Source organism: Choloepus didactylus, chromosome 5 (assembly GCF_015220235.1).
Source record: "Choloepus didactylus isolate mChoDid1 chromosome 5, mChoDid1.pri, whole genome shotgun sequence".
Lineage (NCBI taxonomy): Eukaryota > Metazoa > Chordata > Mammalia > Pilosa > Megalonychidae > Choloepus > Choloepus didactylus.
In genome coordinates, this window is record NC_051311.1 from 104,681,784 (window position 1) to 104,700,187 (window position 18,404).

Genomic DNA, 18,404 nt, shown 5'->3' on the forward strand with positions numbered 1-18,404 from the left:
ATCAGCTCAGCTACTGTGAGTGGATGATTGACTGGGTAGCCTTTTCTAAAAGTTTCTACTGACCTCCTTTAAGTAATAAAAATTTGTTCCCATCTTCTTTAAATCAAAATCAGAGCAAGTAGGGTCACTGCAGATTAAATAGACTTTTCTTTGTTGTACTCCAACTATAGTGGAAATGGAGAACCGAGGTCACCCTCCAACTACCTAGATATATCATTCTGTAGTCTAAACAAGAGTGCAGTTATTTTTTAAACATTTTCTTCCTTTACTGAGTTATCTTCCTTCACATATTTTACTGTTCAGTTATAGAATCACCTGTTTTATTCACCTTTGAATTGTGTTCAGTTTCTTCAACTTTCCTGTTAAGTGAACAGTGAAGCTCCAAATTGAACCCAGAACTCTATTAAGGATTTATTTGTATTAAATTAGAGAACATAGCTTAGAAATATATGAATTCTTTTAAGATCAAATCAATGTTACATTACATCTTGTTTCAAAATTAAGAATAGTTTATTCACCAAAGTGAAAAAAACTATGCTTTATCCAGGCAAGGGGTGTCTGTCCTAGCAGTTCTTTGGCACCAATTTTACAAGAAAAGACAAACTGCAGTTTACATTTCCAAGTATAATGACATTATGGTGAAAAGACTCATCTTTCCCTGTTTCCCCTATGAAGTAAGGCTTTATTCATCCAAGCTGTAAGGACTTTAGTGATTGCATTTCTGACCTCTATAGTTAGAATGACTTTGACTTGTCACATGTATTAATAATCTTACATGTTGTGATAGATTAATTCATGAAGATCATTATCCCTACCTCTTTTTTTCTGAAATAATATTTGTATATGTCTGTGTTCATGTGTGTGTCTTGTTTTCTGACTCTGAAATGTTTATTATGCCTTAGACAGTTACCCCAGGGAGATTATGTAAAAAAGCCTGGAGATGGCGACTCTTTTTATAGCGACATTCCTCCCGGAGTCAGCACAAACTCAGCATCTAGTTCTAAGAAGAGGTCTGCTTTTCTGTCGCATTTTCAGATTTCTACCTGTTCCATCACACATTATTCCATTAGTCAGAACATTTCATTATTTTGCAGCAGGTTTGATTACTTCTTCCTTCTTTCTTGAATGTTAAAAAATAGTATCCTTTGTTCTTTGATTACTCTACTTCAAAATGCCATATGCTCAGAACCACATTTTGTAAAAATCAGGCCATCAAATCAAATCAAAACAAATAACCCTAAATCTATATAGAACAGAAACCCCAGAGTTTTTCAGTTTTGTTCTTATATGGCTTAAGAAACTATAAATAGTATTTATAATATTTTAAATGGTGAGCTTTATGTCATGTTTGGTAGTCAAAGAAAAAGGTTACTGTCATGCTTCAATAAAAGCAATTGTTAATATTAAGTGGTAATATAAATGCTGTGTTAATGTTTTAAAAAAAATCAATGCTAAGCTCGCTGTGAAACAAAGATTGCTTCTCTGTGAATCATATATTTGAATATTATGATTTTGTCTTTTATCCCTCAAATGATTATTTCTAGTCTTTATTAACTTTCAGCTTGGTTGCCACATTAATTTAGTATGTTTAATAATTGCCTGAGTTTTATAATAATACAGGTGAGGTTGATATATTATTTATATGTCTTAAACTTTGATGCCATATTCTTGCTCTAAGATTTTAAGATGTATAAGAACATTTAAAATTCTGCATGCTTTATAATTGCTTGATGAAATAAACTGGAAGAAGAAATAAATAGTTGGAATGTTTTAGGAAATGTGACCTACATTCACAATGAAGGAAGCTAAAATATTCCCGTGGAAGAGTTTGGCAATAGAGGTATGATAGACAGGAAAAAAGATTTTGTAGCCCCATGCATTACTTTGAACACATAAGTTACTTTTTGGACATTAGAGGAAATTGGTAGTTTATTGAGAGAAAACATTGTCTCTTCTGGAATTTTAGATAGAGTGAATCACCTGAAAAAAATTTTGCATTGGATCTCACTCTTTATAAACACCAATTGGGAAGGAGAATGGAAAGAATTTGTGAGACCTGGGAATGTTGTTCTATATAGAACTGGCCTAAACACGAAGGATTGTTTTCACTCAGACAACATAGCTTAATGCAAATGTAGAAATATTAGATTTTGCACAAGGAGTACAGTTCTATAGAATGGTATTTTTAAAAATGTATTATTTTAATTTGTTGAGGGATTTTAGCTAAGAGAATGAAGCTTAAGGACGTACTTAAATTCTCTCGGTATATAAATACTTCCTTGGTCAAAAATTTAATTACTAATTAAATAACATGGTAAATAAGTGGAGAAACCAGTAGGTACCAGCAGAATTTCAGTTGTCCTTTTGTGTAAAATATGAGTCATTCTGTAATTAGTATACGATGTTGAAAAAGCTCAAGCCTAGGGAGCCAATATATAATAGTTGTGCTGAGCTGCATTTATTTTCATTCATCAGTATGATGAATTATTGGCAATACACCAGATATATGGTAAAGATTTTAAGTATAGTACTATATTTTAAGTTACCTCTAAAAGAGCTTAAAATGTCCTTTTGAAAAATTCCCAGATTTTAGCAAAATTTCGATGGGTTATTTTTAAGCAGTTAAAATTATATCAAGCTATTTGACTCTTCCAAAACACATTGCAATTTGTCAAATCGTTTTTTTTTTAATGTGGTTCAAAGTAGGAGTATAAATTTTGCTTCTTGTAAAATATCGGTTAAAGATGGTGGGACACAAATAGAAAGGCTTAATGGTACATGGGCTTTGTGAGAGACACTTCTGTAACAAACATTTGATTCAGATCAAGTTATTGGACAGTTAACCAACATGTATTACACTTTTTGGGGGAGACCGTATCTATGCAGAAAATTCCAATTCTCAGAAAATCTTAACTGTTTAAGAAATCCTAAATATTACCTTTGTAAAGGTTTAACCTGGTTCAGGAAATCTTAATAAATCTCCTGGAAGTCCATGTTCTCATAGTATTTGAATGGAAGCCATTGCTTTACAATTAAGAAACATCTATGGTGGGACCCCATTATAACTCTCCTGCTGGGTTATATAATCAAGATGTGTAGTGAATTTGCTGTATGTGGTTGCTATGTTCTGGGGGAATGTCAATTGGCTTGCAATGCACTCTGATTCTTTTCCATCATAAGCTATTTTAATGGGGTTCCATTGTATTTGACTTTTCTTAAATTGAATGTTGTGTAATTTTGCCTTCTTCATGAAGACTTTCATGTTCTCTTCATTCTTTCATTTCAGATTTTTTTTTCTTTATTTTAACAAACACACAGTAATGCTTAGAAATTTTGCTTACTGATTTCAAAACATTCATTTGAATACATTTTGGGACAACATATAAATGTTTTCAATTTCAGGTCAAATGGGCTCTCTCATTCTTGGAGTGAAAGGATTCCAGACACAAAACATATTTCAGACATCTGTGAAAATGGGCGGCCTCGAAGTAACTCTTGGCAAGGTACAGGGCAGCATTCAGAATCCATTTGCCCATATAACCCACGTTGTATATTCTGTGGTCCCTGGTTGTAAACACTTTCTTGTTCTTTCTTGTGAGCTCTTTAGCTCTTCTTCCATCACCAAGGAGGATAGTTAGAGAGGATCCAGTTCCTTTTCTTGGATGGGAAATGATGGGATTTGTCAGCACCAGAACTAGGCACATTGAGAAGGCTGTACAGTGCTACAAGGCCCTGTGTGCTAGGGTGGTGTTGGTTTTGAATTATACGCCCTTGAGATCCCATGTGATTAGACATACAGCAATAGTTTATTTATATGTAAATATAGTTATAACCATCTTTTTTCAGGTAACCTGGGAGGCAACAGAAAGAAGATCAGAGGCAAAAGATTTAGACCTCGGTCTAATTCAACTGAGTAAGTCTGAACTTCTAATGGAAAAAGGAGCTCCAAGCTTCTGTGCAAACTAGTGTGAAAAGTTGATTAGCGAAAGTGAAAGAGCCATAAACCAAGCCTCTGGCCTTGGTTTTGTCTTTTCAATTCCTTTTTGCCCTTTAAAAATTAACCATGACTTTTCTCTTTTACATAGGCATCTCCGCAACTGTGCCCATTCCAATATTCATTGACAGTGGGGGTGTCTCACCTCACTGCAGGCTTTTTCCTCCAGTAACCTGCCATTGTGGTGTCTTGGTTCTGTGTTTGAAGGGAATTTTGATAATATTCCTTTCTTTTCATCACCGGGGTCCAGTCATTTCAGAGGGGTCACCCTTCTTCTCCCCAGTGCGCACGCGGCCTGGAAGCATCAGGGAGAACTTCCCACTGTACTAGAGCATGAGCCCTGCTCACGACCCGACACTGCTGCTCAGAGGTCTTCATGGCTGCAATCTAAGCATTCTCTCAGACTACAGAAAGAAGTTTCTCTTCTAAATTTTCCTTCTCCTGACATTTAAAAGGGCATTAACCTAAACTTGCTCTTTAACTGAATCATTGTTACTAAATGCAACATTATCTGCTTTTAATGATAGCTACATGATTTTAATGCAGATGGGTTCGAAGTTGCATTTAAAGTAGTTTTTATTTAGGTAGTTCCTGTGCACTTTTTTTTGGTTTGTTTTTCCAAAACAAACTTGTCAGAAAGTGCAAATATAACAAAGCTTCATCAAACCTTTATCTCCCTTTGGAATAAAACACACCCTTAGTATCCTTCTGGACTGATCTTGCCACCTGGTTTAATTACCAATACTTTTTTGACCTATCTAAAAAAATGTACTTATTTCTGGCTGCACTGGTAGTTATTATTCCCAGGATCTCTGTTACTTCTTCATGCCTTAATACTTTAAAAATCTGAATAGCAGGTATTTGGTAACTGCTTGTCAGAAATTTATGTTAGATTTTCCATCATATATGCTGCCTTTTTCCAGTCCAAGAATAATAACATTGCCTTGAAATTTGGACCTTCCAGCTCAAAGGTATTGTCTTGTAAGTGGCTTGTCAAAGTTTACTAGAGGATACTTTACCTGAGAAACAGTAGACAATTTCAAGTGATACCATTGCATGGTCCAGAATGGCATCATAAAACTCCATCATAAATAACTAATCTATTAGAATTTATCTTATATATTCCCAAAGCCCTTGAATGCTTTAGGTCTCATTGTTGATAAACTCTTCTTGGAAGTTGTTCAGTTTATTTTGCATGAGGTCACCTGGTAAGCGCTCCATAGCTTATCTCAGTTGCTCACAAGAATACCAATAAAACTGCAAAATGTTCTTTAGAACTTCCTTTGAGTACAGTATTCCCTATAACAAGGCTTTGAAATCTCCTAGATGAAAAAAAGAATGTCCAACATTATGCTAATGCTGTGACTTTAGGACCCAAAGAACACTTAGTGTTTGGCAAGATTCATACAATATTTTCTAGAGCAATTCCTTTTTTTAAAAAAATTTTGTCTAAAATCCCCACTCATCATGTGACAAAAATTATCTGAAACCATAGATAGACCTTGAGAAATCCTGCCTGTGAAATAATCAAGTTATAATATTTAATAAGAACATCATAATGGAGTCATTTTTGTGAGGGAGAGAAGCATTAAGGATGCTCTCAAATTTTTCCAACTTTTCAGAATTGGGTTACATGATTCATGTTAATTAGATGGAGCCAAGTCTGTAATGCTTAACACTATTTTCACATACCCTTATTGATGGGAACTGTCATATGTGTACATCTTTTTTCTAATAAGGATTCCTAATATGTAGTGAACCAATAATTATGTTGACAATTTTTTATACATTCCATATTTGTTAAATAATCCCATTTGCTTCTGATGTAAACATATCATTTGGTGATATCGTAAGAGAAGCAGAATGAACACAGACAATCATATCTTTTTATTTTTTAGATTAAGAGGTATTATCCAGTCTATTATTTCAACATTCCTTTAGTACCTCATCATCCCAAAGGATGATGAAAAATAGGGACATGATTAAAACATGCACCACAAATGCATGCTCTGCTAAATAACAAAATAAGATGTCCTTGTTTATTGTATTGTTTTCCCTCTCAAAGCTTTTGCATCATCCTCACTGTTGTACATAATGTGAAAAAAATTTGGCTCAGACTTTGTATTTATATATTGTGTTTTTACAGGAGGGAGCCCCAAGCACCTGAGCCTGGGCACTCCCTCGTCCAGACAGTCCCATCCCAAGGCATAAGCCCAGGGGGCTCTGACAGCCCCCAGACAGGGAGTCTGGATCACAGGTCAGTCTCCACCTGCCCCTTCATTTTGGGCTGCCACTTGATCTCCCTCCAAGTCCCTTCCTTGGCTGAGAACAGGGTCATTTGATATCTGACTGAGCCCCCATGGCTGCTTGGAGGTGCTTCTGGTCCAGCCAGCACCAGCTAATCTTCCTCTGCCCTTCCATCCTGGAGAGCACAAAGAGCTCTCCTAGCCATCTAATGCATTTTCTTTCTTTCTTTTTTTTTTTTGCATGTTGCGCTATAAGCCAAGTCAAACCACATAGGCAGGTTTAGAGCAATTTGATAAAATCCTATCACTGCAGCCACTACCACCTAGAGATGTTAGGGAGCCCCCTGTGAGGACTCTTTCCTGGGCAGATCCCCAGAAGGAACAAACGTTTGAGAGCTCTATCCCCTGTCCTCTGGTGAAGTGATCACAGCCTTCTCAAATGCTCCCTGAAACAGAGGAGAGATCCTCACATGCAAGTCAAGCAATGTGGTTGTAGGTTTCAGGGAGCAGCCAGGGCGCCAGACACTTGAGGTTGTGTTGTCAGTGAAAGGAACAAATGTCTTCTCCTGGAAGTGGCAGTCTGCTTGTGGGTGGCTCAGTTTGCTGTGTGGCTGTGTTTCACTTGGTGACAGCTGCATGGGCTTTTCTACAGTTTTCCCCAGGCCACAGCATTCACTAGCCTTCATCTGTGGCTGCTCTTGCTTTTTGACTTTTTTTGTTGTTCAGAATTTCCGTGGAAATCTTTTTGCAAGTTTTAATTGACTGTCCCTGTGAAAAGTGCAAGTTGGTAGTGATTGTGACTAAAGGCAAAAAATTGTTCCTGAGTCAGGAGACATTATCTTAGCAAAAACTGTCTTACACGTGTAATAACCAACCAGACCCTTCTCTCAGGAAGGAAATTCATGATGTTATTTTGTGGAATAAATTGGGTATAGCTAAAAATGAGGGAAAGAGCTATGGGAAAAATAATCTGATTTGTAAATAATGTAACTGTGGAAATGTAATCTTGATTTAAATGTATTTACAAACAGCTCAAAAGCTAAATCTGGAGGAAAGAACAAACTTTAGCAAAAATAATGTATTTCGTAATTTCAACTGGTTTGTTTCCAAATAATTTTAAAAGATTAAAGAGCTTAGATCTTTATTGTCTATAGAATTTCTAAAGATATTTTCTAAATGAGAAAGCCCAGTAAAATCTACAAATTCTTGCAATATTGAATTTGTTGAATCTATATTATTTTACAAGGGCAAATTCTAAGGAAATGTGCTTTTGCTTGGCTTCCAGGGTAAAAATCAAATGAAACTCTGAAAGAAAACAACAAGAAACTTGCACCCCAAATTTTATGACATTTTAAAATTTCCTTTGCAACTAATTCTGATGCAGACTCTGCCAGATCCATCAGGGAAATGCTAAAGTCATTATTATCTTCTGGCATCACTCACACAACTCATGATCAGATACTTGGAAGGCAACTTCTAAGGGCCATTTCATAATGGAAGCATGAGCACTTTGGTCTGGAGTGCTCAAAGAGGGGGAAGGAACAGTGCAGCTGCAGCTAAATTGCTAAATCAGCTTTACAATCATGGAGGCCTATTTGGACCACACTTGATGTGTGTCAGGCTCCAGGATCAGAAGAGTGGGTTCCTTCCTAGTCTTTAACAGAGTGGTCTGAAACATGATTTCTTATTGACTCCAGCTTGGGATCTGCTCTAGGAAGTAAGGCAAAGACCTAGTAACATCCTTCCTTTCGTAGTGGAAAGAGACCTTTGTTCCTCTTTATTATTCTTGGGGTGTTATAAACCCAGGCACCAGGTTGGAATTGCAGCCATCTGAATATTCCCAAAATGCACCATTATTATTTGACAACCAAGGAGCCAAATGAGAGGTGGCCTGGAAAAAGCCACATTGGAGGTGGGTGAATGGGCCTGCTGACAGTATTGTGATTGAAAGGGGCTTCTTTTTCACTTTGGGAAGCCACTGGAAAAGACTTTTCCGGAAATGTTGAATATATTCTAGAATACCTTGAGCCTTGTTGTAGCTTAGATTATTCTCATATCATTGTACAGACTGCCTCATAGTCACCCAACATCCATTCTAGTTTATTTGTCATAGTCACTTGCATTTGGAGGGTGAAGACATCCTTGCTATAAGCTTGTGCTGTGTATTTTCAGATTTTCTATCTTGTTCTGCTTTCTTTGTTCCTTCCATTGCTTTCTGCAGGTATTTAAACCCATGGTTCAAAAGAGACTATAATGTAGCTAAGTGGGTAGAAGATGTGAATAAAAACACAGAAGGACCATACTTTAGGTATTTTATAAATTAATTTTATATCCTTTTCAAACCCCTCCCCCCAGCACATACCAATACTGTATTGTGACTGGATCTCTATCTTGTATCTCCAAATACAAGTTCCTTTAGGTGGAAAAGGTCCTTGTTTATTTGCTGCCTTTTGATCTCTGTTTTTAGCTTTGTGAACAAGTCTAGTTTTTTTCTGAATGTTTCAAATGAAGCCATTTGAAAGGGTTGCCATTTAGTGCATGTCCTACCACCATCTTGAGCTTTTTAGTAGCTTTCTCTTCATTTTATGCTATGTAGTGTTCTATGGGCATGAAACATACTTTCCACTAATAAAAAAGCACTATTAACCTGAACAGTTTTATTTCTAGAATCCAGTAGTTTCACAATGCATTTTTCCTACTTACTCCCTAAGAGTGCATGGTCAATACGGAAACTCAAGGAAAAACATGATAAGAAACTAAATGAAATATCATGGAATTTTACTTTGAGTTCAAACAATGAATTGATCTAACTTGAGGATTACTGAAATAATGTTGACCACATGAGAGCCTGTGGGATGAGTTTAGGTTTATTTGCTCTGTGCAGTCATTTTCTACTCAAGAAGGGCTGTGCTGAAAAGAGTGTTTTACAGATGCTAAACAATCTACCAAAGAATTCTTTATGCTAATAATAATAATATTGTTGCCTACAAATTTAACAGGAAATAGATTGGATATGTTCTTGTTTCACAAAGAGCAGGTTAACCCTATATGTTAGGAGCTATCTAATTTACTCAACTTGCTGCAGCTCTGTGCAACATTAGAGTTCAGAGAGTATTTCCAAGAGCTCTTAATGGCATTTTTTCCACTCTGTAAATCTCAAAGTGAGTTCCTGGTGGCAAATAAATGTCCACTTTATATCTGACTACTATGTAGACAACTAGTGCAAATAAGAAATACAGCCTCAATTAGCACAATTTAATAATACCTCTTCTGAACACAATTTAATAAGCTTTGAGATTACTTATTGCCATGATGTAGGTCAGCATTCAACAGACATCAAAATATATATGTGTATTTAACTCTCAGCACCCTTATAAGGTGGACTGGCTCTTCCTGCGTACCATTTAGTTTAGTCATGTATAGTTTGAGAAAATGATTAGACCTACCTGCATTTTAATTTGATTCATAACATTTGCATATACCCCAAGGAAAGCATAAGCCCTGCCTGCTCACAAAAATATACCCTGCTTTTATATCCCATGTTTCCCTCCCTCTCCCCCATCCCTCTGCTTTTCCTGCTTTCCTACACTGAACCTCATACACATACACTTAACATTCAAACCTCCCACCCTCACCTGTAGCTCCCAGGATGGCCAACGTCAGGAAGACAGGTAAGATGATTCAAATGTTCTATGGAATCTTGGCTCACCTGCAGTCCTATTTCTCCTTTCTATTTTACTCATGCTTGTGGGCAGATTCTAATTTGGTCCCCATCATATGGGCTAGGTTTCTATTCCTAAATGGAATTAGCATTTTTGCAGCAAAATTTGTGAAATGGTACCCCGGAAGAGTTGATTCACCTCCCCTGGGTGAGCTGAGTAGTTTATGTGGCTCACATTTCTTAAGATCAGCACCCAGGTCTGCCCAGAAGCTGCATGACTAAATGCAATTTGGATGGGGAATTGCTTTAGCAACCTCGGTTGCACGTGCAAAGCTGCAAGGGCAATTTTAGAGGGTTCCTTTATCTTCTCTTTTAATATGAGCAGTTAGTTCCCAAGCAGATAATTTCATTAAGAATTAATTATTAAAAAGCTTATGTTTAAAGGCTAGAGCTCAGTGAAGAGTTATAATTCAGCTGTACTTTTAATGGTATGTAAAATAAAGGTTATAGTGATAAGGCTTGAAAATCAACACTGAATTTCTGTGGCAGTAATAGTTGAGATGCCCCAGAGATTTTAACACATGGATTTTAACGCATCCACTGCCCATCCAGGCCAAGCCTCACATGGGAGGCCCAAAGTGCAGTCACACCTTGGTGTGTGCTTTGCCAACCCTATGCTTAGGCTCAGATGTGCTTCCTCTGCTGACAGATCATTCAGGATTACCTCTTCTCCTAATTGCATCCATAAGGGGGAAAGATCGCCTTATTACCTATGTGGTGTGGGGTTTGTAACTTGGGGACTTGGTGACTGGAGCAAAGAGGTCCAAATGACAGCCCAGCATTTAAAATATAGTATCCATATCACTACAAAGAGCAAGACAAATGTTAAAAGATTTTGAGAGGTCAGAATGCCTCAGTTGTGCCCCCTTAACCCTGTTCTCATAGACCAGTGGTTGCTCAAATTGTCATCAGAAAGGAGCATTATCTTACCACATGTAGATCCTGGGTGCAATTCTGGTGGTGACAGTGCTTTACGAGCACTCAGAAGGTATTCTTACTCTTATCCAGTTGACTTACTCAATTTATTGATAGTTTTTGAGTGACTCTGAAAAAGAAATAATAATAATAATTATCCTGTATTGAGTGCTTACTGTGTGCCATTATTTCTCATAACATACTGAAGTATAGGCATTCTTATTCCCTTCCAACAGATGGCAGACACTGAGGCACAAAGAGGTTATAATTTTCCCAATTTAGCATAACTAGTAACTATCAGAACCAGAATTAAAACTGTCTGACTCCAAAGTCTGTTCCCTTTCTATTTTACTGTAATTTCTTAAAGTAGCAGCGTAGATAGTGACTACTTAAATCCCATCCTAGAAACACAGCCAAGTGAATAAGGGTTGGATCTGTGTCCCTCACATGTGACTGGCTCAGTGGGGACAGAACTGAACCAAGATCAGCCTTACGTGCATACACACAAAAGACCAGCCCAGGAAGTCTGATATAACCTAAAGATACGTCATAATCCTTAACTTCATTGTGTCATTCTAGTATTTATTTTATTTTTTTCAATGCAGTAATGATAATGATTAACCTTTGTCCAAAGATTATTTTGTAAGCGAATGAGCTGGGCTGGTGCCTGGTTTTAAGTGAAAGCCAGATTGAAGCTCCTAGGCAAGTAGGCAGGGTCAGAAAAGAGCCTGGAGGTGGTTTTGAAGAAATGTCTTGCTTAGAGATGTTTGTGAAAAATTTTGAGTTCTTCGTTTTCCCTAAATTGATTTACCCTGCCTTGTTTCCTACTTTTATTCTGAATCCTGCTCTAGTGCTTTCCATCCCTCTAAAATAATCTCCTTTGTACTGTCACACACCACTCAACCTCCAGGGTCTGTTGCCCACCTCCCCTAATAAAACTGTTCTGTTTGACTTCTCTTCCCGTCAGGGTTCAAAGTGTCAATCAACTAGTGTACTAATATACAAAGTAGTATATGTACAATTTCTTTGGGGGTTTGGAGAATACCTCCTGTTTTTGTTTTAACTCCTTATTGGCTTTGACCATGGGGAGACATTTGAGGAGAAGACTTACTTTCAGCATTCCCCATTGGGATGGCCTTGTATGTGTCCTCAGCTGGTCGTTTGAATCATTTGGCCAAATGAATAGCTGACATGACTGAGGCTGTAAGCCAACAGCTCATGCTTATCACATACTACAGCAAATTAAAAAGAAGGCTAGTTTTGCATGATCCCCTAAAGTAAACAAAACTTAGTTATTTGATTGTGTACCCTACCAGCTTTCCTGAACTTGGATATTTAACTGGTAGTGATTAGGCTAAAAATCTGAACCCAGATTAATATCCCTTATTTTAGTAAGATTCATTTAAATGTCTAAATACAAAAGTTTGTCCTCATTTTGCACAGACTGAATTTATTTCCCAAAGATCATAGTCCTATTTGAAATGTTTTCTTAAAATTAAAAATGAAAATTTAACTTCTGAATTTGAAAATTGTGTAGCAGCACATTGCTTTAATAGCACTTTAGAGGATTTGAAATACTGATGTTCTTAGTTACACCCATTTACTCAGCTGTGGGGAGCATTAATATAATGAAAGTCAAACAGCTGCAGTGCTCTAGCAGTTTGCACTAAGGAGTGCTCCTGGTCATTTTTCAAAAATAGAGGAAAGGGTAGGAGTTACAGACTAGAAGTAAACTGGACCACTCTTGATTCTTAAAAGCCATCAAGAATGCTCACATGGATCTCAAAGTTGGTAGGAAAAGTGATTTTCAAACCTTAGCTTGAATTCAGAAACTATAAAAGGAGAAAGGGGTTGAAAACCACTGTAGCCCCAGAGCAATGGTTATTATGTGGATGAGAATCAAAATGTAAAAGAAAGCAGGAAAAAGGACATCTTGATGCTGTTGGATACAGTGCAGGCTGTAGATTTTCCCCTTACTAATACTACCCTCACCACCAGCACTCACAGGCTGAGTTGGTCACTCACAGCAGATGAGGTGCATCTTCTGAAATAAGTACTAGTGTTAGAACGTGGCAGTGTAACCAGTTCAATGATGTGGGTCATTACCAGCTGGCACCAGGAATGAGGAGTCCGTGTGTATAGTGGTAACATCTGTGCAGGAGATAGCTACTGCAGAATTATCACATCTATTTTCCATCAGTCTGTAAAGAGTTGACATTTCTCACGCTCAGCAATTTTTTCCACTTAAAAACAATTTAACAGTAGGTCTGGGCTCTGCCGTTGTGCAGTGTGCCCAGCTAAGCCCAAGTATTACCACTGCATGTCCAAAATCAAACAAGTACAGCATGACACATCGACAGCTTGCAGGTTCTTACCCAGATCTTTCTTGTGGAATATCTCCAGATGAAGATGACACATATTCTCAGAATAGGAAGGGTTTTTATGGTGGTTTTATTTTATTTTTAAGATTCCAGTCAATAACGTGTAGCTACCTTATTTACATGACAGATGTACACTACATAAGTTATCAAGACATACTGCTATGACTTAGAATCTTCCCCTGCACAGAAATGCTGATTGTAGGGACTAATCAGACCATTTTTATGTTCTCATCAGATTCTTTGTTTGGCTGGATATCTGCACTTCCTACTGCTTGCATGTTTACTAATTTATTATTAAATCCTCTGTATTTGCCTTTGTTCCCTCACAACTAACACACTGGCCTCTGAATGCATGAGTTTTGTGTAAACTAATGTGTGTCTTAGCAACTAATAAATATATCAATTGTATTTTGAGATCTTAAGATATAATTGGGATACTGTACCTTTTTAAAAAATCTTTATATTATATATTCAGTGGGAAAAGTAAGTCAGAATATAAATATTTGGTGCATTTAATTTACCATTATGAGCTCTTAGAATAATTTTATCCCCTCTCCAGTTTAGCTTTTTACCTATTCTGTAGGAAACTTCATTATTGGCTTTCTAGTTGAAAAGTATGATTCTGTACACTAACATTCAAACAATCCATTTAAGCAGTTATGAAATTAGGAAGATAAAATGCTGGGATTCCAGTGTTGTGCTGGATGACAAACTAACTTCCCTTTGCATTAGGACCTATAAAAGTAGAACTCAGAGGGTTTGTTCTGAACTCAGTTTTCACATATTTGACATTGATATTGGGCAATCACATGATATTTATTTTATATGTTCTCAACATCTCAGGACTTTATCTCCTGCCAAGTCTCCTTCTTCATCAACTGGGTCTATTGCCTCCAGCAGAAAATACCCTTACCCAATGCCTCCACTTCCTGATGAGGAGAAGAAAGCGAATCGACAAAGTGCAAGGGTATGTGGAAACTTCTTCTATATGAGTACACACTCAGTTGTTATCACTTATCTGAGTGTGTATTTTAAAAGACAGTGCCTTTTTCTTTCTTTGTTCGTAAGAAAATTTTTTAAAAATTACATTTGAAAATCCAAAGATTCTTTTTTGGTTCTGATTTCTATTTGCAAATTAGTTTCATCTGCATTGATAATTCTGAAGATACTTGGTATATGTTAATCCTTCATTGTTATTTCCTAATATCTTTTATGATTCATTGTAGCTAATATATGACAACCTGGGTAGACAAAACTGAAAATGTATTTTGTTTTATCTGTTTTTTAATATACCTGGAAATGCTAGAGATTAAGTAAATTAGCCTCTGTTCTGTGTGCAAGTTGCTTACTCCTGCCTTCCACTGGCTAATAACACCTGATAGGATTTTAGGAATAGAAGCCTGTGAAGATAATCATGTCTTGGGAATGGGGTAGAATTTGGATGCAAGGAAAGGGGACTTGAAAATCTGCAATATTAAGAATATAGCAAAGAGTATGCCTCAGTTTAGCAGCTTTTTATATTGAAGATGGAGCCACATTTAAAACCATGTATGGAAAAGCTGATTATTTTCATTGACAATTGATCACCAGAAGTTTCCTTTAAATATTAAATATTGTCAATCATGAGTCCTCTGTGTCTCGCAAACATTCCAGAAACATAACCATTATGTGCAATTTGAGGTCTAGTTAAGTTCGGAGGGGCAGACCAGCCCCTTTCAGAGGCTTAGTGAAAGATACATCCAAAGAATAATTATAGAGATCCAGGTTCTGTTGAGGTAGTTACACGAATGTTGATCTTCTCAGAAATGTTGCAACAATAGCAACAAAGATTAAAGCTTTAAATGCCTGGGCAAATTTATCTGCTATTGTATCCTGTATTCCTTGACTTTTTAGAGCCTCTTTAATCCTGAACCTAAATTATAGGGCTCAAGGTAAACATGGATCATTGAAATTTTAACTCAATCAAACCAGACTCAATAAGGAAACAGGGAAACCTACAACTTCTCTTAAAAACAAAACAAAACAAAACAAAAAACAAACAAACAAAAAAAACCAAGAAGGCAATTAGAATACTATTACCAGAATGATAATCTCAGATGTACAGATATGATAATGAGGGTGAACTTAATGGTATGGGAATGGTCAGGTTTGACTATGACTTATTAATGGGATTATAAGTATCAGTGATGCATTAAATGTGAACCAATGTAAATGGTTGTTCAAAGGCATGTAACCCACAGAGTAGTACCACAGACCTAAAAAGTGTTAGCGTGATATACTTATAAGGTATGACACTGGTGCAGAGGGTTAACAACAGAGTGGTATAAGGAAAAACTACCCCTTACGTATTAAAGACAATGTTTAATAGAAATATCTTACCAACACTACACTAATACTAGGGATGAATAATTAACAGCAGGTAAGAGCTCTGGATGTATTATGTTATGATAATTGTTTAAAATTGAGAGTGATGATGATTGTATAACTAAAGTGAAGATAATGTAAGAAACTAACTGTTTATCTTGGGATAGAATATATATTAAGTGAAATTAGGAACCCACTACTTAATAAATCAAGCCCTCAGCTTGAGGCTTGCTCTTATGCAACTTAGGGTTGTAAATGGGAAGCTGAGCCCTCCTATAATTGTGTCTAAGAGGCACCTCCAGGGAACCTCTTTTGTTGCTCAGATGTGGCCTTTCTCTAAGCCCAACTCAGCAAATAAAATCATTACCCCCCCGCCCCCCCAACGAGGGACATGACTCTCAGGGTATGAATCTCCCTGGCGATGTGGGACATGACCTCCAGAAATGAGCCTGGCCCTGGTAGTGAGGGATTGAAAATGCCTACTTGACCAAAAGGGGGGAAAAAAAGGTAACTCGCTGAGGTCACAGTGGCTGAGAGATCCCAAATAGAGTTGAGAGACTATCTTGGAGGTTTATCTTATGCAAGCCCCGGCTAGACATCCCAAATGGCCACAGAATGCCATGCCCTTACCAAAAGTCGTCCAAATACCTAGGTCCCTACCTGAGATTCTATAAAAGATTCACTCACTAAGTTTTATCTCTCAGAAACTTAAATACACCAGAGTGGTCCTATGCTAGACAAGTCCTAAAACCCAGAGGCAATATCCTCTTTAAGATCAACTATCAGATGCTGCCCTCTTCCCCATGCTGTTGACACAAGTTAGGGTACTCACTGTCTAGACACCCCCAAAGATGGAAAAGGAGATTAAGTGAGAGGAAGGGGTAGCAACAAACAAGGTAAGATTTAACAATGGTCTATGAATGCTGAAACTTGATATATAAAAATATATGTATATATTTATATATGTGTGTTTATACATATTTAGATGCTGGGGTGTTGTAATAGCTGGAAGGAGGTTAAAAAAAGAATACTATCATCATAAGGACTTTAAAAACTATCAGTGGTGTAATCATACAAAATTTTGTAATCATACAAAATTACCTTTCTATGCTAATATGAGAAATGGCAAAAGAAAAGAATATTTCTCAGCTTCCCAGCACTCAGGTCTCTGGCTTTAAAAAAAAAGCCTTAATAGGCAACCAGTTGTTCATTATGAGTATGTGGTAGTAATAATTAAGGTGGGTGTCATTCCTCGCCTCCCGAGGAATTATGTATGTACACCACCCCCTCTACCCACCCTCCAAATCGTCTCCATTGCTGTTTTCCTCCATCAAGTCAGGGACTTTCTCTTGCCAGTTGTCATGCCAAGGGGCTTGTTGTTGGAGGCATTCTTGTGTGAGAGCCCAGAAGAAATGGCCACCCACAGCCCCTTCCCTGGGCTGAGTGGGGTGACTGCAGCATCTGGGATGGTCGCGTCAGTCTGACTGGTTCGCCCTCTGTGGTATATCCATGTGAACACGTGTCAGAACCCTGCAGAATAGCCAGCCCGTCTCTGGGCTGTCTTTGTAGGCTGTGGCAAATCCGACAAGCGGATCCTCCTGTCTGCTCACTCTCTGTTGGCAGCCACACAGACATGGCCAAGGTCAGGCCTGTTACTAAAAGCAATGGCTGAAATTCTTTGCTCCTTTTTCCTCACGTGTATAGTAGTAGTGACTCTCAGGTTTTCCCAGAGTCATTCCTTTTTTCTTCTTTCCTTTCTGCAAGCTGCCACTTATTATTTAATCTTTTTTCCCCCACACTGTTTGTGTTGTGCAGTTCCATGGATTTTTTAAAAAACTTTTATTCTAGTCCCATGTATACTACCTAACAGTTCCTTTTTCAACTGCATTCAAATATATAATTCAATGTTGTTAATTATGTTCACAGTTGTTCCAGTTTGCTAGAGCTGCCATTACACAGAATACCAGAAATGGATTGGCTTTCTATAAAGGGGATTTATTTGGTTACAAATTTACATTCCAAAAGCCATAAAAGTGTCCAAGTTAAGGCATCAACAAGAAGATACCTTCACTGAAGAATGGCCGATGGCGTCCAGAACACCTCTGTTAGCTGGGAAGGCACGTGGCTGGCATCTGCTGGTCCTTTGCTCCCAGGTTGCTTTGCCTTTAGTTTCTGAAGTGGCTTTCTCTCTAAGTGTCTGGAATCCTCTCTTAGCTTCTCTGGGGCAAACTCTAGGCATCATCTCTTAGCTTAGCATCTCGAAACATCCTTCTGTCCACATCTCCAAGCATCTCCAACCATCAGCAAGCATTTGGGTCTCTTGGCTTAGTATATCCCAGGGTGTTTTTGTGTCTCTGCTCTCTGTGTAAATTCCCTCTAAAGGATTCCAGAAAACTAATTAAGACCTACCCTGAATGGGCAGGGTCAAATTTCCAAGGAAAAATTCAATCAAGAGGTCACACGCTAATCAAAAAATTAGTATCTCTGCCCCCAAAAGATTGCATTAAAGATTAAGGCTTTTTGGGGGGACATCATGTATCTAAACTGCACAACAATGTTGTGTTACCATCACCACCATCCCACTACCAAAACTTTTCCATTGTCCCAAATAGAAATTCTATACATCTGAAGCCTTTTTCATCTTCATAACTATATGTAAAGAAACTAAGGCTCTCTGAAGCCGAAGTCTAAACTCATTATCACTTCATAACATCATCTGAGCATCAATTCAGATCTCCTTTGTCAAAGACATCCTGTGTGTGAGTCCCCTGTTTAATCCTTCA

General features: G+C 37.5%; 1 protein-coding gene across 9 annotated transcripts in view; it reads left to right on the forward strand.

Moving 5' to 3' along the window:
- ADAM22 (ADAM metallopeptidase domain 22) overlaps positions 1-18,404 on the forward strand; it is a 285,191-nt gene that overhangs the window by 265,241 nt on the left and 1,546 nt on the right. For 2 of the 9 annotated variants that reach the window (XM_037836584.1, XM_037836586.1), the window contains 5 exons: positions 3,403-3,503; positions 3,847-3,913; positions 6,141-6,251; positions 8,462-8,548; positions 14,101-14,224. In XM_037836584.1, coding sequence (XP_037692512.1) covers positions 3,403-3,503; positions 3,847-3,913; positions 6,141-6,251; positions 8,462-8,548; positions 14,101-14,224 — 490 coding nt within the window. Of the gene's footprint in view, positions 1-902; positions 1,098-3,402; positions 3,504-3,846; positions 3,914-6,140; positions 6,252-8,461; positions 8,549-14,100; positions 14,225-18,404 lie in introns of all 9 variants that reach the window. The other 7 variants (XM_037836582.1, XM_037836583.1, XM_037836585.1 and 4 more) reach the window with 7 other exon arrangements.